The 19,504-nt window shown below is 35.5% G+C and overlaps 2 protein-coding genes across 6 annotated transcripts; both read right to left on the bottom strand.

The window, feature by feature from the left end:
• Positions 1-8,562: 8,562 nt before the first annotated feature.
• LOC145121849 (uncharacterized) lies at positions 8,563-9,255 on the bottom strand. The gene has a single exon (XM_079057543.1). It carries the CDS (start codon positions 9,253-9,255, stop codon positions 8,563-8,565), a length of 693 nt encoding a protein of 230 aa, XP_078913669.1.
• A 3,017-nt stretch (positions 9,256-12,272) lies between these two features.
• Positions 12,273-15,299, bottom strand: LOC145119014 (THO complex subunit 1-like). 5 transcript variants are annotated; one of them, XM_079054651.1, is made up of 10 exons: positions 15,056-15,299; positions 14,368-14,523; positions 13,741-13,815; positions 13,548-13,641; positions 13,315-13,460; positions 13,160-13,231; positions 13,014-13,087; positions 12,863-12,914; positions 12,674-12,720; positions 12,273-12,437 (listed from the first exon to the last, which is right to left on the bottom strand). In XM_079054651.1, the coding sequence occupies exons 2-9, from the start codon at positions 14,389-14,391 to the stop codon at positions 12,709-12,711; spliced, it is 549 nt and encodes a 182-aa protein (XP_078910777.1). In that variant the 5' UTR covers positions 14,392-14,523; positions 15,056-15,299; the 3' UTR covers positions 12,273-12,437; positions 12,674-12,708. The 5 variants fall into 5 exon arrangements, with proteins under 5 accessions (XP_078910777.1, XP_078910774.1, XP_078910775.1 ...); XM_079054648.1 differs by having other exon boundaries at positions 13,320-13,460; XM_079054649.1 differs by having other exon boundaries at positions 13,320-13,421.
• Between the last annotated feature and the right edge of the window lie 4,205 nt (positions 15,300-19,504).

The raw sequence follows: 19,504 nt of genomic DNA, 5'->3' as shown, positions 1-19,504 counted from the left end.
GTGTGTGGGAGTGGGTATTTTATGGATATGAATTTGAATATGCGATTTTTGAGTCAAGATTCCAAGCCACCACCATTGGAAATGGTGGCTACCACCGACTGCCGCCGTGAGCCGCTGCCGACCAACACTGCCCAAGGTGGCAGTGGGTGGTGCCCGACCTAGTAGAACCCTAGTGGGCCTAAAAGATTAATGTTGGGCTTGGTTGGTTCACTACTGGGCTAGAAACCCTAATTAGGGTTTAGAAAACCCTAATTGTGAGTTTGATGGTTTTGGCCTTTTCGGACCCGTGTTTGGACCAGTGGACTGTAGTTATGACTCATGCTGATTCCATTGTATGATGACCTAGAGGAATAATGGACTTAATGGGTTAAGTGAGAACACTTAACCCTAATCATCATTTCATGTGAAAACCCTAATTTTGTTGGGTTGGAGTTGGGCCTCCTGTTAGGCCTAGATGTTTTGGACTATTGCTGGACCATCGAGGAACAAGTATAAGGAATAGAGTATTGGACTGGGCTACATGATAAGGCCCATTGGACAGGTTTGGGCCCAATTTGGAAAATTGGTCCATAGATGGGCCTTGAAGATTATGAGGTATTGGACTATTGGATTTCCAAGTGTTTGGACCAAAATAGATGGTTGGTCCATTAAAGTAAGACCATGTGAAGGATTTGGGCCCAATTTATAAAATTGGGCCATAGTTGGACTTTAGTTGATTATCAGACTATTGGGCCTTTGGATTGGGCCTTGGGCTTGAATCAAGCTAAGTTAGGGGTAAAGTAGTCTTTTACCCAAGCAAGGACTTATGGATACGTATTTGGGATCCAACTTTTAATTGGGTTTATTTGGATGTTGACAGCTTGATGATCTGTCAGCCAGCTGCCCGAGATTTAGTCGCGGGACTTCAGCAGTACGAGGTGAGTCCTCTTCCAATAGGAACGAGTCTAAGGCACCAAGGTCGGCCCGTATATGAGATGTGATAGTAGCTGAGTGTGGGCGGGGCCCGTATCTCATTATTATCTGAGTATAGATATCAGTCAGATTATTGGATTGCTATACTTGTTGTCTGTTTGATGCTTGTATGTCTTGTTAGGAATGCGAGTGTGGGCGGTGCCCGTATCTCATAGTAGTCGAGTGTGGGCGGGGCCCCTATCTCATAGATAGCTGATATGGTACATATTTATATGCTAGTGTGGGCGGGGCCCCTATCTCATAGTAGTCGAGTGTGGGCGGGGCCTGTATCTCATAGTACCTCAGTGTGGGCGGGGCCCGTATCTCATAGTAGCTGAGTATGGGCGGGGCCCGTATCTCATAGTAGCTGAGTGTGGGCGGGGCCCGTATCTCTTATTAGTCGAGTGTGGGCGGGGCCCGTATCTCGTAGCTGTATACGATTATGATATATGATTGAACGATAAATTAGCTATACATATTGTCTGTGTGATACTTTTATGTTTTGGCATAGCATCTGAGTGTGGGCAGGGCCCGTATCTCGCAGTAGTCGAGTGTGGGCGGGGCCCGTATCTCGAAGTAGCTGAGTGTGGGCAAGGCCCGTATCTCATAGATAGAGGAGTGTGGGCGGGGCCCGTATCTCCTAGTTATCGGAGTGTAGGCGGGGCCCGTATCTCCATGAGTGTGGGCGGGGCTTGTATCTCCTAGTTGTGTGTTATATGTGCATGGTATGTGGTAGATTGGGGAGACTCACTAAGCTTCGTGCTTACGGTTTTCAATTTTGGTTTCAGGTACTCAGTTTTCAAAAGAGGAGCTCAGGAATATTGCAGTGCACACACCATTTGTTTAACCTGGGATGTTTTCACTCTGATATATGTTGACATGTGACTGTGATACATGACTTATGATTTTATATGATGAAGATATTTATGGTTTTATTAATGATTTAAAAACGAAATTTTTGGACTGTATTTTTGGGACGTTTCATTATGGGTTCCAGAAGTGATTCACTTATGAAATCATCATTTTCCTTTTCGTTGTTGTGACAACCGTCAATTTTTGGTCAAGTCAAAGTCAAATAAAGTCAACGGGTCAAACCGGTCCACTCAACTACCTCTTGTATGTTAGGGCTTACTCTAAAAATTCTAGTGAACAATTCTATATTTTAATACAAAGTACCACTTAGCGATTTCATATGTTCGAAAAATCTAAACCCTAAGAAGCGTATAACACTCATAACGAGGCATAATGGGGTTTACAAACCTTGCATTACAAGGCTAAACACTAACAAAGGTCACAAACAAAGTCTCTCTCAATCTCTCTCACTTTATCTCCCAAATCTCTCTTTTAACTTTTTATGAACACCCGGGGGCATCCCTGACCCTTAACTTAATCAAAAACCACTCGAAACGGGAAGATGTTATGAAAAACAGCAAAGTAGGACCGAAACCACTTAGGACCGAACCCTCCTTAAGACCGAAACCCACCTTCGGTCCGAGACCTACTTTCGGTCCAGCCTATCTTCGGTTCAACCATTTTTGGTTCATCTCGCTTTCGGTTCGGACTACCTTCGGTCTGAACCTACCTTCGGTCCTCAGCCTCATGGACCGAGACCTTCAGAACTTCACAGGTTCGCCTCTCTTTCCCGATTTTCGACCACTTTCTCTTCTTAAGCTCGTTTTTTATGATTTTGACGGGGGATTTTCACCCAAACTCATATTTTAACATATTAGACCCCATAAATTCATATTTTAACCGTATTTAGGGGAAATTCTTACTATGGATAATATCTTTTGTACAAGATATTATCTAAGAGTTGTTGACTTTTCCAAGAAGCTATGACACCATACCCACTTTATGTCACTATTCACACCTTACCTAGTCAAATCATTTTACTCTTTTACACTTCCTAACACTCCACCAGTTCTCCTTACACCAAATCCACACAAAATCTATATCACCCAGACACTTCCCAAAAGTTCTACTTAGCACACTCTTCAATCAAATACTCTCTCTCTTTCTTTCTCAATTAATTCTCCCTGGAACCAAGAACTCCTGGAAGTCACGAGCTCCTCTCCCATTGTTAGTAAGTTCTTCATTTCCACTATTGAATATTCTACACTCCTTCACTCAAATCATGGATTTCTTACACAAATATCGTCATATTTGTTCTTAGGATCTTCAAATCCTCAAGCATTCTCCAAGTGTTCTTGACTTGAGAACCTCATTTCTTCAACATCCATCTCAGGGAATCACTCAAGGTGACTTCATACCCCTATCTTTTCACGTTTTCTTCAAGTTTTAAGGGGGAGAATACAAGTTACAACACCAAAAACATACTCTAATACAACCAACAACTTTCAACAGAAAAGTTAAGGTTCATTCACGAACTATTTTGACCAACTTAAACTTAATGTCTTTCAAAACTGTTTAACATGCAAATAGTTCAGGTTTATACCGTTCTAATGACTACTTGCACAAGTTCATACAAGTTTTCTACAATTTATGGCGATTTTTATAAGACAGCCTATCATTTCTTAAATGATTTCGGACCAGTCTGTGAAGATGGGCATATTCACACTGGTTAGAAACCTCTAAAAATCATGACAAAAATTATGAACAAACTAGACACATTTTCTAAACTCTCATAGTTTATGGATTCAATTTTCGACTTAAAGTGATTTTTCTGGGATTTTTATAATAACAGTCAAAGTTAAACTAGTAAAATAGTATATACATTCATTAACACTTTGTAACATGTTGAGCAAAGTGTATAACAATGTTTAGCTACATGTAAATCGTGTTTCATGTTAGTTTCCCTTCATGAAATAGAATTAGTTATTCATCATAAGGATTTTCATCAAGTACAAATACACATGATAAACTATAATAGGTATAGTTTATGGTATATTAACATACAAACATACTAAGGAAGTTTCCATTTAAACTACAAAAAGGTTTTCATGAATATAATACGTAAACTCGTTGAATCAAGGTTGTGAGACGCTTACTTCATTATATTCTTTAGAATATTGGTTAAAGTCCTGTATTATAACCCTAGTCTTCTGTAGGGAGAGCGTGATACTTGTGTATAGATCTATATTGGGACTGACAATCCCACACCTTAGCTGCATGCAACAGCTAGACCGGCAGGTCTGGGGTGACAAATGTCAAAACATTCCGAGGCCTGAAAAACGCCGTAACATGTCTACTATGTCAATTGCAAGGTTATAATAACTCACATAGGGATACAGCGACACATATAGTTTATGGGAATTCTCACATTCAAAGGGGTTTTATTTATTTAAAACTACATATACTATCATAAGTATGGAAACTACTTGTACATTTCGGTCTTTGGGTTTTAAGACTACAATTCATTTTATAAGGAAAATATTGTATTTTTCTTGAATATACACTACATTTACAAAGAAAGTTTTCCAACTCTACATACAAAAGCTTATGCACTCACCAACTTAATTGTTGACACTCTTTCAAAATTACTTGTATTCTCAGGTAATCAATCAAATCAGGTAACTACAAGCTTTTGAGGATGGAACGCTACGACGTTTGACAAATTATTTTGACATCATATTGTAATCGATTTTGAAACATATAACACATGAAACCATGTAACCTTTTCGATTATATTTATGATTGGTTGTATGTACTGTGATCACTATTATACTCGTTGTATGATACTATAAATGAAGTCCTCCACCCACGGACGTTTCCGCCATCCTTGGTTTGGGGGTGTGACAATTGTTCTCTTCTTCTTGGTTTGTTTTATCAGTTTGATACGGGAAAGACCACTCAGTGAATGTTACTTCTCTTGACACTATGGAATTCTTTTCTTGTAGATCATATACACGATATCATTTTTGACCTTGAGGATATCGTATAAAGACACAAGCCCTCCCCTTTTCTTCAAACTTATCATTACCTGCACTATTTTCCTTTATATATGCTAAGCAGTCGAGAACATGCATATGATCATATTGTGGTTTTTGATTAAAAAGGATTTCAAAGGGTGACTTGTTGTTGATAGCTCGTGAAGGTGACATGTTGATGATGTAAGTAGCAGTAAGGATACATTCTCCCTAAAGTTCTATAGGTAGGCTACCTTGAAAACATAGCGCTCTTGCAATTTCTAAAAGATGCATATGTTTTCTTTTAACAACCCCGATTTGTTGTGGGGTGTGTGCACATGAGGTGTCTAGAAGAATATCATGATCTTCATAATACTTTGTAATAACATTGGAGGTGAAATATCCCCCATTATCGTTACGTATTCTCTTGATTCTTCCATTGAATTGGGTGAAAACCACATTGTAAAAGTTTAACTAAGAATGAACTTGTGTCAAACTTTTTTTTCATCAATTAGACCCATGTGGTTCTAGTATAATCATCCACTATTGTAAGAAAATATGAAGCTCCCTTCATTGAAGGTACCCGATACCCACCCCATATATCACAATGAATTAAATCAAAACATGAAGTGGTTTTAATATTACTATAAAAAAAAGGTAACCGAGTTTGTTTAGCTCATACACAGGAATTACAGTTATCAATACTAGCTACGCTACCTATAGAATTAATTTGTTGAAGTTTAGAATTTGAAGTATGACCAAGTCTTCTATGCCTGATTTGAGAATTCATAGTGACATCCATGGAAGTAGCTCCTTTGTCCATCTTCTCCATATGATACAGACCATCCCCACATATCCCTATGCCAATCATCTTCCTCGAGTGTAAGTACTATAAATAACACTAATCGGGAAAGAAGATTACAAAATAGTTAAGCCCTTTGGTGATTTTGCTAACATATAACAAGTTGCATTTAAAATCAAGAATATATAGATCGTCATTGACATCCAAATTGTTTGGTAATTGTACACTCCCAACGCCTTTTACTGCTACTTTGTCTCCATTAGGAATTCTAACGGGTACCCTGACATTGGATTTATTTAGAGATGTTAAGACGGAATCGCTACATGAAATATTTTCTGTAGCTCCAAAGTCACTAACCCAAGCAGAAGTGAAACCGATTTTACCTTCCATGTTTACTTCTGGTTTTGTTGGATCATTCAGTTGTATTAGGAATCTTTGGATTGTTCAACGATGAGGTCGGGTATTGGGTTGCTCTCAAGTTCAACTTCATCAGCCTTAGGTTTCGCCTTAGGCTTTTTCTTTAAATCATTTGTCGGTCTTCGTTAAAGGGTTTCCCACCAATCTGGGTATCCGATTTCTTTAATACTGTGTCCATTTTTCCCGCAATGTTTGCATTTTAAACTTTCTTGTTAACGAGACTTTTGTCCTTGTTTGTTTAGGTTCGTATTTTATAGGCGGCGACTTCAACAACAATTTTGTGGGACATGGTAATACTCCTTTGTTGTTCATCTTTTGCAACCATGTGATAAACAATACAAAGGGTCAGTATAGGTTTAACGCTCAGTACTTGAGTTCTAACAGTTCCAGAATCTTCGTTGAGACCCATCAAGAACTCGTAGAATGTTCTTCCTCCTTGTCCTCGGTGAGCCTTTTTCCAACATTGCAAGAACACTTTCCATACGTACACCTAGGTTGCGAGGAGAAGGATTGAATTTCATCCCAGATTCCTCTTAGTTTCATGAAATATGCCGACACAAACAGGACTTCTTGTCTCGTTGAAGCAAGCTTTTGTTTTCGTATGCCCTAGGTGCACTCTCTTTTCCGAAGCGTTCCTCAAGATCTTGCCAGATCTCTCTTGTTGTGCGTGCATAATTTAAATTATCACGAATCTCCTTCTCCATAGCAGTGGTCAACCAGCCTTCGATAATCGCATCACTGCGTTGCCATGCCATATCAAATTCAGTGAGTTCTCCGTTGGTCGTTTTAGGATGCCATCAATGAAGCCGACCCTATTCTTTGCGAATAGAAAGTCTTTGATTTTTCTAGACCAATTTGCATAGTTTCCATCATTTAGTGTTTCGTTGACGTGTAGTTGGCGAGGGTAATCGTTTGGGTGAATATATAATGGTGAGTTGGGGTGTTTTTGATGGATTTGTAGATGAACCTGCTTCAACAATAGGTCTGGTCATGGTGCTTCAAAGTTTTCAAACGGATCAAGAGACCCACTCTGATACCATAAAAAAAACAAGAAAAGGTTAATAGGAAAAATTACGTTCCTTACTTGGTGTTATTATTAAAGAACCATTGAAAATATATACCTGAATATTTCTTGAATAGTAAGCAAAAATAGAATAAGGAAACTAGATCGGTAGACAAAAATAAATGGGAATCCAAATCAAAATCAAACTCCTTTATACATCCCCTTATTTCAATGACAACCATCAACTAAATAAATAAATCCTTATACCTTTTTTTTTGGAAACAACAAACGAATTAAGCAGAAGCCTACTTGCAATATTTCAGCGAGTACCCCGAGTTCGAGCTCTTTTACAGGGCAAAGCAAGCTCCCATAGAGATTTCTAGGGAAAAATTCCCCAAACGTGGCACCACAAGAGGTAGTTTAAGAAAATTGAAATCCTAACCTCACGCCCCACGTGTAGGGGTGGCAATTGATGACACTATACGACAAAAATACACGACACGAAACGAAATTGGGACGAAACTGAAATTCGAATTCGTGTTCATGTCACGTGTAAAAAACACGACGTCGTGTCGTGTCGTGTTCGTGTTCAAAATTCGACACGATTTTGCATTTGTCAGTTGTGTTTTTCGTGTTTGTCGTGTTATTTATGATTAAGTATTAATTAAATAACTTAATTGTTATATTATGTCATCTTTGTCGTGTCGTGTCAGGTTTGTTGTTTTTTAATGGGTTCGTTTTCATGTTAGTTAAAAAAAGCACGACATCGTGTCATGTCGTGTTCGTGTTACAAAAAACCATGTCGTGTCGTACGTATCAGACAAAAACACGACACGATACCTGATTTGCTACTCCTACCCAGATGGGTATAAAACCCGATGCATCAAACATCACTTGCGAATCCCTATACCTATATAAAATTATTATTAATCGTAATGAAACTTGTATTAATATTAATAAAGCAAATATAATACCTGGTATAAAATTGCTTTCGATTTGTATTTCGTAATTTGCAACTTCGATATCCATATGAATGGAACTAAGATGAGTACTCTGTTAGTCGATAAACTTAATGAGCCAATTCTATAATTAAAATCCCTATATGTATGTTCTTTGCCAAAAATTAGTTCAATAGGACTGGAAGTGTTGACCTCTATTTTGATAAATCTTAATCAATCAACGGCAAAAATAAATAAATAAATAAATAAAAACAGTTATATCTAACTTTTGACAATGGTTAATTTCTAAAAAGACCTAAAAAAACTATTATTCATCATTCAACGATCTATACTTTATGTATATATCTAGACATTATGTTACGAGTGAAGGTTTTTGTTGTTTCTTCAAGTGTTCATATAGAAATAGAACTTTCAAGGAACAAACACATTTGTTTTGTTGGTTTCTTGTTTAATAAAAAAATATCATAACATTTTTTTGAGATCTAGCGGCCTGTTATAATTACCATTCGTAAAGAACGCAGAAGCCAGTTTTATTATATTTTCCAATTAACAAATTCAATTATTTCATACTACATTCCCATATTTAGCCTTGTATTCCTGCCATAGTTGATCCACGGGCTTTCCTGTCAAGTCTTCAAAATACTTGACGTCAAAAGAAAACCTCATCATCTTGTTAAGCTTTGCGACGAACCCTGGGACAATCCCATCACAATATTCGAGAAAACGAGCTGTGAAATCATACCCCTGGTCCCATTTATTACCAGTTCCTGGTTTTGCAAAACCAACTTGGGCATAATTCGCTTTTAATTTCGTATAGTCCGCCACCCCTTCTACCAAGCCAAGTGGAGCTTTACCCTCACCATCCCATTGAAAAACGTGGGTAATTTCATGGTGCAAAAGGGACGTGAATTCCCATTTCAGGTCCCCTTCATACCCTTCTAGATAAACAGAACTAACATTAATATTATCACCATAAGCGATAGCTTCGGCTCCTTTGTACTCTACGATGTAAATGGTCATAGTGGGCACATGCTTTCGGTCAGCAGGATCGCTTTGTTGCAAGATGGTGGTCCATACGTAGTTGTTGATGGTTCTCATTAGTTGCTTTGTGTATGGAATTCCGATTTCATTAGTGAAACGGATGCCGCCGGGAGTATTTGAAGCATCGTTAATTACTTGGTAGTTCACGGCGGATGTTCCACAAAAAGACAATGAGAAGGAGAAGATGGTATAAAGGAAAAAGTAATAAAGAGCCATGAATAATCTATTTGAGGTTCGGGTAATAAAAACGACACATGCAGCCATCATCTAAATATAGGTATCATGTGTAATTGATATTTTTCAATTTTGTCATTATGAAAATTAATTGCATCTCAAATATTTTCTAAATATTTTATATATGGACAATAAATATTTTGATTGACAGATATATATGGTAAATAATATATATATATATATATATATATATATATATATATATATATATATATATATATATATATATATATATATATATATATATATATATATGGAAAGTTCAACCATAATTATTGGTTCTCCAAGGAATCAAATTTTTTTTTTCAATTTTAGAACTTATTCTTTATCGAAAAAAAAACTAAAAATATCTAAATTCATAACTTAACGTTGTGAATGTTAAATATATTTTTCCGATTCACCGTGTCAATTTAGATTCACATTGTGAATTTGACGAAAAAAAAATTTCATCGAATTTGATATCATTGGAAAAACGATAAAAAGTTATGAATTTCTGTATTTTTAGTTTTTTTCTTTTTGATAAAAAATAAGTTCTAAAAGTTGAAAAAAAAGATTGGTTCCTTGGCTAATTATGGTTATCTATTGAACCTTACCATATATATATATATATATATATATATATATATATATATATATATATATATATATATATATATATACATATATATATATATATATATATATATATATACAGAGAGAGAGAGAGAGCTAGGTTCAAATGTGGATTGACATGTATTGTGCGGACGTGTAGACAGTACTCTTATGTGAGAATCACAAATAAAATATGTTGTTTGATAATATCAATACGTTCAATCTTATATAACTTTTATCATTATCACACATTCTCACTAATTAAATTGTCTACAAGGTTATTATAGACTTATTATTATTATTCTCATTCTGTCAGAATATTTATTGAGTCATATTCTGTAAGAATGAAAATGAGTGAAATGTATGTATTAAAACAAAAATGAATAAGAATTAGTGAGAATACATGAAAATGACAATAGTTGTGTGAATTTTAACGTATTCACATTACTAAACAACCTATTCTCTTAGTAATTCTCATAGAATAGTATTGTCCACACGTCCGCACAATAGTTGTTAATCCATATTATAACCTAGCCCTATATATATATATATATATATATATATATATATATATATATATATATATATATATATATATATATATATATATGGGAAAAGTGAATATACCCTTAAGGGTATATAAGCTTAGCTACTCTAACCCACCATAATATGTCGTTTTATTTTATATATTCATTATAATGTTCTTAAACATCAACCCCTAATTTGATTTACTTTCAAAAATTTTGAAATTTCATTATTATCTTCCTTTTACATCACATCTTTATGTCGAACACCTACTAGGCTATAATATATCATATATTATAGTTGAAAATGAAAATTATATAAGAGGAAGATAAATGTAAAATTTATAAAAATCTTGGAATTAAATTAAGTTAGAAGTTGAATTAGAATAACATTTGACAATTACAATGTATATATATATATATATATATATATATATATATATATATATATATATATATTATAAAACGACGTAATATAGTGAGTTTGGGTACCTAAGCTTTTATACCCTTAAGGATATATTCACTTTTCCGTATATATATATATATATATATATATATATATATATATATATATATATATATATATATATATATATATATATATATATATATATATATATATATATATATATATATATATATATATCAGTGTTGTAAAAATCCCGATTAGGTCCCGATTAATCTCTGATTAATCCCTAGGCGCTACTCGACCGATTAGAGGCGCCTAGCGATTAATCCATACATACACAATGACTAAAACAGTAGAACACGATGAAATTTTAACACTTTGAAGAAATTATATCACAACAGAAACTATTTGAGGTATGATTAGTGTTGTATTTATCATATCAACTTATTTTGTTATGATATTAGTGGTAACTAAAAATTTTTATATGATATTAGTCATATTTAATTTTTTGAAATCTAACAAATTAGCAATTAAAGGTCACCGATTAATCTCCGCCTAGCCGATGAATCTTTTAACCCCAGTCCACCGACTAGCTAAAGTCGAACGATTTTTACAACCTTGATATATATATATATATATATATATATATATATATATATATATATATATATATATATATATATATATATATATATATATATATATATATATATATATATATATCACTACAAACAAAATGGTGTTTAGTGGCACAAAAAAAATGTCACAAAAAACCTAATAAGTGCCACTAAAGGCTTTCTTGGCAATTAGCGACACAAAAAAAATGTGTGACTACAAACGCTCCCACTAAAGGCTTTTAGTGGCTCAATTTGGTTCTGTCGCTGCAACCCTTTTGGGTTTTAGTGACACTTTTTTATGCCATTATAGGACTTTTGGTTTTTGTCGCACTTTTTTTATGCCACTAAATAATTACTAAAATAAAAACAATTTTTGCAGTTTTTAGCTACACTTTTTTATATCAAATGATATTTGTATTTGAAAATTAGGTCCATTTTTTATAAATTTAAATAGAATATAATATAATAAAAAACAACTTAATAAATGGAAAACCCAAAATATTACTTAAATTTATACTTAACTTGTCTTACAATTTATATACTTAAATGGAAAACCAAAAACACAAATGCATTACTCAAAACCTAAAACTATCAAACTATATAGTTGTTTGGAAGAAACACAGAACTTGATTCCAGATGAACTTTGCATAATATTTCTTCTTGTTTATCCAACTAATGAACAAATATCTGTCATATGACCATGATACATCATATAAAACATTGATAAATTATAAGAATTATAGAATTTTTTTAATAATCATTAGCTTTAAAATGTTCAAAAGCAATATCTGCTAATGCAGCTCCCACGATCGTTGGAAGTAAGCTTCATGAGTGTTATTAGCCGATAAGAATATCATCTATAAAAGTGTGTACTAATATGCATTTAATAAATAGCAATTTTATCACAATGTTTAAAAAATAATAAACAAAATATCACTTGTCAAATTTTACACGTATTTAACTTTTGAAGTCCCGACTAACCATCGTTTCTGAAGGCAAATCTTTTTCGTTTTTCCCTGGAGCCTAAATTTTTTAAAACAATTGCATATATAAGTAGCATTATAATATTACATACAAACGAGAAATCATCTATAATGCAAATTAACAAAAAGTAATGACTCAGTAAAATTGTAGGATACAATCATATGAGAATAATTATCAGGAAAATAATATAATGCAAATTAACATAAAGTAATAACTTAGTAAAATACAAAACTGTATCCAAAAATTAATTGCATAAAAGGCATCATTAAGTTGACCTGCAAACTCCAAAATGTTTGGTAGAACTTGAAGTCTATAGAAATTCCTGAAAGCCATATAAGTTTTTTAGGCATGCATTTGATCACAAATAGAAATTGTTAATTTGAAATCTAGAATCAAGAAATTATTTTATAAAATATATATGGGATATATTAGTTTACAACAACAAAAAAAGAGTTGATTTTTACCATCAGGTGCTTGCTTCTGATACTTTGTCTCATTTGAAACATTGAAAACTCCCTTAATATTGACAGTTGTACATGCAAAAGAAATAATAATGTCATCAGAGAAAGAAGTAGAGTACTAAAAAATAAAAATAAACAAAATAATAATAATAACCTGAACGTTAAGACAATGGGAAAAAAATGTGCAAGAAACATAATAATACGTCCACAAAACACCACATCGTTTGACTGAAAAGTTGAGAGGGCAAAAATGTCATTATTTAAAAAAGCAAATTGCAATTTTCCCTTAATTAAAATTACCTTTGAAAGACGAAGAAGAAGTTGACTGCAAGTTCTTAATATTACAAGCTTTCCCTTTGCAAAAAGTTTTGGCTGTATGAATTTATGGAAGTGAACACAAGAGTAGATACAAAAAATTACTTAAAAGACCCTGTAAAAGTAGAGAATTTACACACCTTACCCAAGATGTCTTGCTTACTTTCTATATAACCAAAGACATCTTCACAGTTTCTCATTGTGGACATTTCTGTCAAATCTTCCAAAAGCTGGAATATCTTGCCCCCTTCAATGTGTTCATTTTCACAAAGATATAGCATAATGTCTAAAAAGATTTCAAGAAATGGAAATACAAGTGCTAGAACATTGACTAATAAGTCATGAGAGTAAAATATATAAAAAATATACTCACCAAGAAGCCGAGGTACTTGCCCCTCTGTGTTATCACCATCATCAATTGATGCCCCATAATGCATAGTATGTTTCCCTGATTGAACTGCAGCTGACTAGGTCAAACAACAATTACATGATGTTGAGGCATATAACATGTTGACTAGTCAACCCATGTGAAATATGAACATTAAGAAAGCATGTAAGGAACATACCACGAGCTCTTGAAGTAGCGTTCTTAGAATGTTTTCCAACAATTGGTTCTCATCCTGAACTAGTTTTGTTTGCCTCTGCATCAAATATAACAATTTTGGGTGAGTTCAAGGGCAATTTTAGGTGATATCAAAGGCTTGAGATCGAATTTCTTCCAAATCAAACAAGATTTTGTTAGATTATTACAAGGATCTGAAGCTATAATCTCTATTTCATTAGGGTTCATGAAATTTGATTTGTAAAGATGATTCTTGATGTGTGCTTGTTATTATGATGCAAATGTTGTTTATTAGTAAGGCATGTAAATGTTGTTTATTTGTAAAGATGATTCTTTTCAAATATGTTGATCTTCTTTAATGCAATGATTCTGTGAGTTAGGATACGATTATCTCTTTAAATTACATTTCTCGCACTGTTGCTTATAGCTGCAAATATTTTCTTTCATCTACACATCATTTGTCAATCTTTATATGCACTTTTGTAGTACGATTTCATTAATGTTGTATACTCCATAAGATCGACTAAGTAAGTTGACAGTTCCACCATCTGATAGTTTCATAAAAGTAAATACAAAATTGGTTAAGTTGGTGTGATATGCATTAGAATGTTACCTCTAAATGTTAAATTACCATATATGACTCAGAAGGATCCATGGCTGATCCGGAAGAAAGCCCTTTTCAACATCAAATAGTAGTAAGAGTTTCTTTTTCAACTCATATGGTGCAACCATAGTAAATTAACTTTGAGCAACACTACCATATCCTTCTATCATGGTGGCTGGTTGTCTGTCCAGAATATAAACATACACATCAATAGTCATAAGCATAAGCTTTATGAGTGTTTGATCATAAGCAAATGTTATTAAGCATCCATGTAATTCTTAGTCTCTTATATAAAAAGAAATCTAATCTATCTACACACATTGGTTAACAAATTTTAGCATAGGTTAATAGTAAAATTTGAACCATGAGTTCTTAAGGTGAGCATAAACTAAACTATTCTCTCAGACCAATGATTCGTTGATTATAATGATAGAAATGAGGAGTGATAAACAGAGGATATAACATACTCAGTAAAGTAATTTGTCTATGTTTGATCTCCAAATCACTTTCAGATTGGTGCAAATAGAAATATAAACTTTTTTACAAAGCCTAATCAGATTAACATTGTTCTCGCACCAGGAATGATAAAAAAACATCATCATTTTGTGTTGATTATATAATGATTAAATACTAATCTGTCTAGAATGCAAGAACTTATAACCGAATGAAAATCTATAAAGCGGATATAAAGTAATCGATACAAAGTGATATTTACCTTTATCTCGGCATAACTTGCCACAGATTAACGGAACAGGGAAAGCGGGGTGGATCATGGCGAGCAGGGGCGGAGCAATGCAACTAGGTGGACGAGGGAGAGGATAAGGATGAACGACAATAGGAGAAGATTTCTGATTGCAAATGACGATTTAGTGATCGATTTCATGGTTAGGGTTTTCCTCTTTTAAAATATTGGGACTTTGCAAAGACGTAGGCAAAGAGGAAAAGGCGAGGTTAAGAGGAGAGAAACAAAAAGGACGAAAATATATAATATACTCTTCAATCAAATGGCCTTTTATCTACAGTGGCATAAAAATAATTTGTTAAATTAAAAAAAATGCATTAAGTAATTTTTGACATAAAATGATATTTTAAATTATTTTGTTGATAGGTGCTATTAAATTTTTTCTTTTGATTTTATTAAAATTCAATAACAACCAATTTTTATATAACATATCTAATTTTTAATGGCATTCAAATTTTTATTGTGTTATAAAATACGTAATATAAATTATTATATGTAAGTTTTTATAGTGGTATATAAAATGTGCACTAAAAACATATGATATAGTGGCATAAAAAGAAAGTGCCACTAAAAACATGATAGAGTGACACATAAAAGAATATGTCATTAAACGTTATTTTTGTTTGTAGTGTATATATATATATATATATATATATATATATATATATATATATATATATATATATATATATATATATATATATATATATATATATATATAGGGGTGTAGCATTAGATCAAAATTAACTTATTAAGGGCATGATCGTCATCTTACCGATCTCATTTAATGTTTAATTTTTTTTGTTATTGGAAATATTAATAAAATGTTCTAAAAATTAACATAATAAATCAAATTTCGAATTTTTTTAAATAATTTTGGATTTGTTTTTTTTTATATGGAGATTTTTTAATTTTTTCTGAAAACATGAAATTAAAAAAAAAATTGAAGTTTTAAAAAAAAAAAACTGCAATTTTTTTTTCAAAAAACTACATTTTTTTGAAAATAACTGTATTTTTTTCCAAAAAAACTGCAATTTTTTCAAAAAAAAACTATATTTTAAAAAAAAATTGCAGTTTTTTCTAAAAAAACTGCATTTAAAAAAAAACATTGTAACCTTTTTCAAAAAAACTGCATTTATTTAAAAAGTAAACATTTAAAAATCAAAAAATTAAAAAAAGCTAGAATATTTAAAAAAAATAAAACTCTAATTTTTTTAACATAAAAAAAATCAAAGTTTTAAGTGCATATATGCACATTTTTTCAAATGCATATATGCATATTTCTTATACTATAATATTCGTAAGTAAATCATAAAAAATCTAATTTTTATTAATCAAAGTATAAACATAATAATACAAGAATTTTATTTGATACAAAAAAAAATAAGAAATGCTACAAAGATTTACAATGTTGTCAATTCTTCATATCAAAATTTCCATATTTTCTTCAATGTATCACTTTACAACTCGCCGTGCTCAAACGTGTCCGAAGGTTGGGAAAACCCTAACCGACTCGCCGAGTCATTCTACTTACTCGTCGTGTATATGACAATCTCCAAAGGACTCGCCGAGTTGTTCATCCAACTCGTCGAGTACAGGACCATCTTCATGTGGCTCGCCGAGTTTACTATGCAACTAGCCGAGCCCCCTCCAGACCTTCAACCATTCAGGTACTTTTTAAGCCATGCAACGACTCCATATTGCAGATCTAAGCTCCTAAGGCATGCTTATCACGTAAAGTTGCAAACTTTACGTGCATGCAAGGCCCTAGAGACTCTAAATGACCAATCCAAGCTTTCAATGGAGCTCTACACCTTAGGAGAGTCTCATTCTTGCAAAAACTGGAAACTTTAAGGACTTAGAGACCCAAGAGAGTTTAGATCTGAAGTTGCAACCTCAGATCTTAGCTCAAACACAAGAAAGGCTTCCTAATAAGCTAGAAAAGCCCTAAAATCCACCCAACATAGATCTAGAAAGAAGAGGGGTTAGGATAACGGCTTAATACCTTCTAGGAAGGATGCCAACTGAAGTAGATTTCTGGTTCCACACGTTCCTTGCCCTTAGCCACTTGATTTCCAAGCTTCTTCCCACCAACAATCCTCTTCCCAAGCTTAAAAACACAAATGGGGGTATGCTCACACGAATTAGGGTTTGAGGGTATCAAGTAACTATAAAGGGGAGGCTGGGGAAGGCCAATGATAGGCCACTAAAATACGGTTTCAACCCTAAACCCCGGGATTTAGGGTTTCATCTGCCAGCTCCTACTCGTCGAGTCCCTTCTTGGACTCGGCGAGTAGGCCACTAAAATACGTGGACCAACCCGCTGCTACTCGACGAGTAGGGCAACCAACGCATCGAGTAGACCTTGAATCAAAGAAATTCTTTTACAAAATCGATACCTGAGAATCAGGGCGTTACAATTCTCCCCCACTTGAACTAGACTTCGTCCTCGAAGTCTGCCGCGACGAATAGCTCCGGGTAGTGCTCCCGCATCTCTGCCTCTGGCTCCCAAGTCCACTCGGACCCCCTCCGATGTTCCCACTGTACCTTTACCAAAGGTATCTCCTTGTTCCGCAGGACTTTCATTTTCCTTTCCAGTATGGCCAGAGGCCTCTCCACATAATTCAGGCGCTCATCGACCTGAATATCATCCAACGACACCACTGTCTCCTGATCCATAATGCACTTTCGCAACTGCGAAACGTAGAAAGTGCTGTGAATCCGACTAAGCTCTTCCGGTAGCTCTAGCATGTAAGCCACCTTGCCAACCCTGGCAATGATCCTGAATGGCCGAATGTAACGGGGACCCAATTTCCCCCTCTTCCCGAAGCGAATCACACCCTTCCAGGGTGAGACCTTCAGGAGTACCATATCACCCACCTGAAATTCTAACTCAGATCGTCGTCTGTCGGCGTAACTCTTCTGCCGACTCTGAGCGGCCTGCAATCGCTGCCTAATCTGCTGAATTTTCTCGGTAGTCTGCAAGACTACTTCCGTCCGCCCCATCACCATGTGCCCGACCTCACCCCAACAAACCGGGGTGCGACATCTCCGCCCATACAACAGCTCGAAAGGCGGGGCGCCAATGCTGGAATGATAGCTGTTGTTGTAGGCGAACTCCGCAAGCGGTAGGTGGGAATCCCAACTCTGACCGAAGGCAATGAAACACGCCCTCAACATATCCTCGAGGGTCTGAATGGTCCGCTCGCTCTGACCGCCGGTCTGCGGATTGAATGTTGTGCTAAAGTGCAACCGCGTGCCCAGTTCCTCGTGGAACTTTTGCCAGAAACGGGAGGTAAACCTAACATCTCGGTCAGAGATAATGAAGACCGGAACCCCATGGCGAGACACGATCTCGCGGACGTACATGTCGGCCAACTTCTCGGCCGACGAACTCTCCCGAATAGCCAATAAATTGGCACTCTTGGTCAATCGATCTACGATGACCTATATAGCATCAAATCCCTTCGTCGTCCTCGGCAACTTGGTAATGAAGTCATCGTGATATGTTCCCATTTCCACATGGGAATCTCCAGGGGCTGCAGCTTGCCATGCGGCCTCTGATGCTCGGCCTTGACCATCCTGCAGGTCAACCACCTCTCGACGTACCAAGCGATTTCTCGCTTCATGCACGGCCACCAGTAGCTCAAACTCAACTCCCGGTACATCTTGGTGGCCCCCGGGTGAACAGAGAAGTGAGACTTATGAGCCTCCTCCATGACTGTCTGTCTGACCCCACCATACATCGGAACCCATACCCGACCGCACCGAGTCAATAATCCTCGGCTATCCTGCACAAACTGGGTGTTCTCACCCTTGATCCTCTCCAACTTCCAGTTCTCCGGTCGCATGCCCTCAACCTGGGCATCTCCGTCAAACTCACAAGCGGAGAATCCACCGCTATCCTCATACATACCGCTGGGGTTGAACACCCAGCTGACTTGCGGCTCAAAGCGTCCGCAACCACATTCGCTTTACCGGGGTGGTAAAGGATCTCGCAGTCGTAGTCTTTGACTACATCCAGCCACCTGCGCTGCCTCATGTTTAGGTTTGGCTGATCCATGATGTGTATCAAACTCTTGTGATCCGTATATATGGTACAACGAACCCCATATAATTAATGCCTCCATATCTTGAGAGCGAACACCACCGCTCCCAGCTCCAGATCATGAGTAGGATATCTCGTCTCATGCGGCTTTAGCTGCCGCGACGCGTAGGCTATCACCTGGCCTCTCTGCATAAGGACCGCCCCCAAACCTGTGATGGATGCATCACAGAATACCACAAAATCCTCAACTCCCTCCGGGAATGTCAAGATTGGAGCCTCGCATAAGCGCTGACGGAGGGTCTCAAACGCCCTTTGCTGCTCAGGGCCCCACCGGAAATCCACCCCCTTCCTCGTCAGACGAATGAGGGGTACCA

This window comes from Lactuca virosa, chromosome 6 (genome assembly GCF_052849685.1).
Source record: "Lactuca virosa cultivar CGN04683 chromosome 6, Lactuca_virosa_CGN04683_v6, whole genome shotgun sequence".
NCBI classification, from domain to species: Eukaryota; Viridiplantae; Streptophyta; class Magnoliopsida; order Asterales; family Asteraceae; genus Lactuca; species Lactuca virosa.
Note: the sequence above shows the minus strand (reverse complement) of the source record. Positions and strands in the feature narration are given on the sequence as shown.

What these genes read in the sequence shown, in the direction of transcription:
- LOC145121849 (XM_079057543.1), bottom strand. Translation starts at nt 9,255, where the DNA reads ATGGCTCTTTATTACTTTTTCCTTTATACCATCTTCTCCTTCTCATTG.
- LOC145119014 (XM_079054648.1), bottom strand. Translation starts at nt 14,391, where the DNA reads ATGGATCCTTCTGAGTCATATATG. An exon ending in CGCTACTTCAAGAGCTCGTG is followed by an intron (nt 13,642 to 13,740) that starts GTATGTTCCTTA and finishes TGTTTGACCTAG; the next exon opens with TCAGCTGCAGTTCAATCAGG. An exon ending in TCAGAAGCAAGCACCTGATG is followed by an intron (nt 12,721 to 12,862) that starts GTAAAAATCAAC and finishes TATGGCTTTCAG; the next exon opens with GAATTTCTATAGACTTCAAG.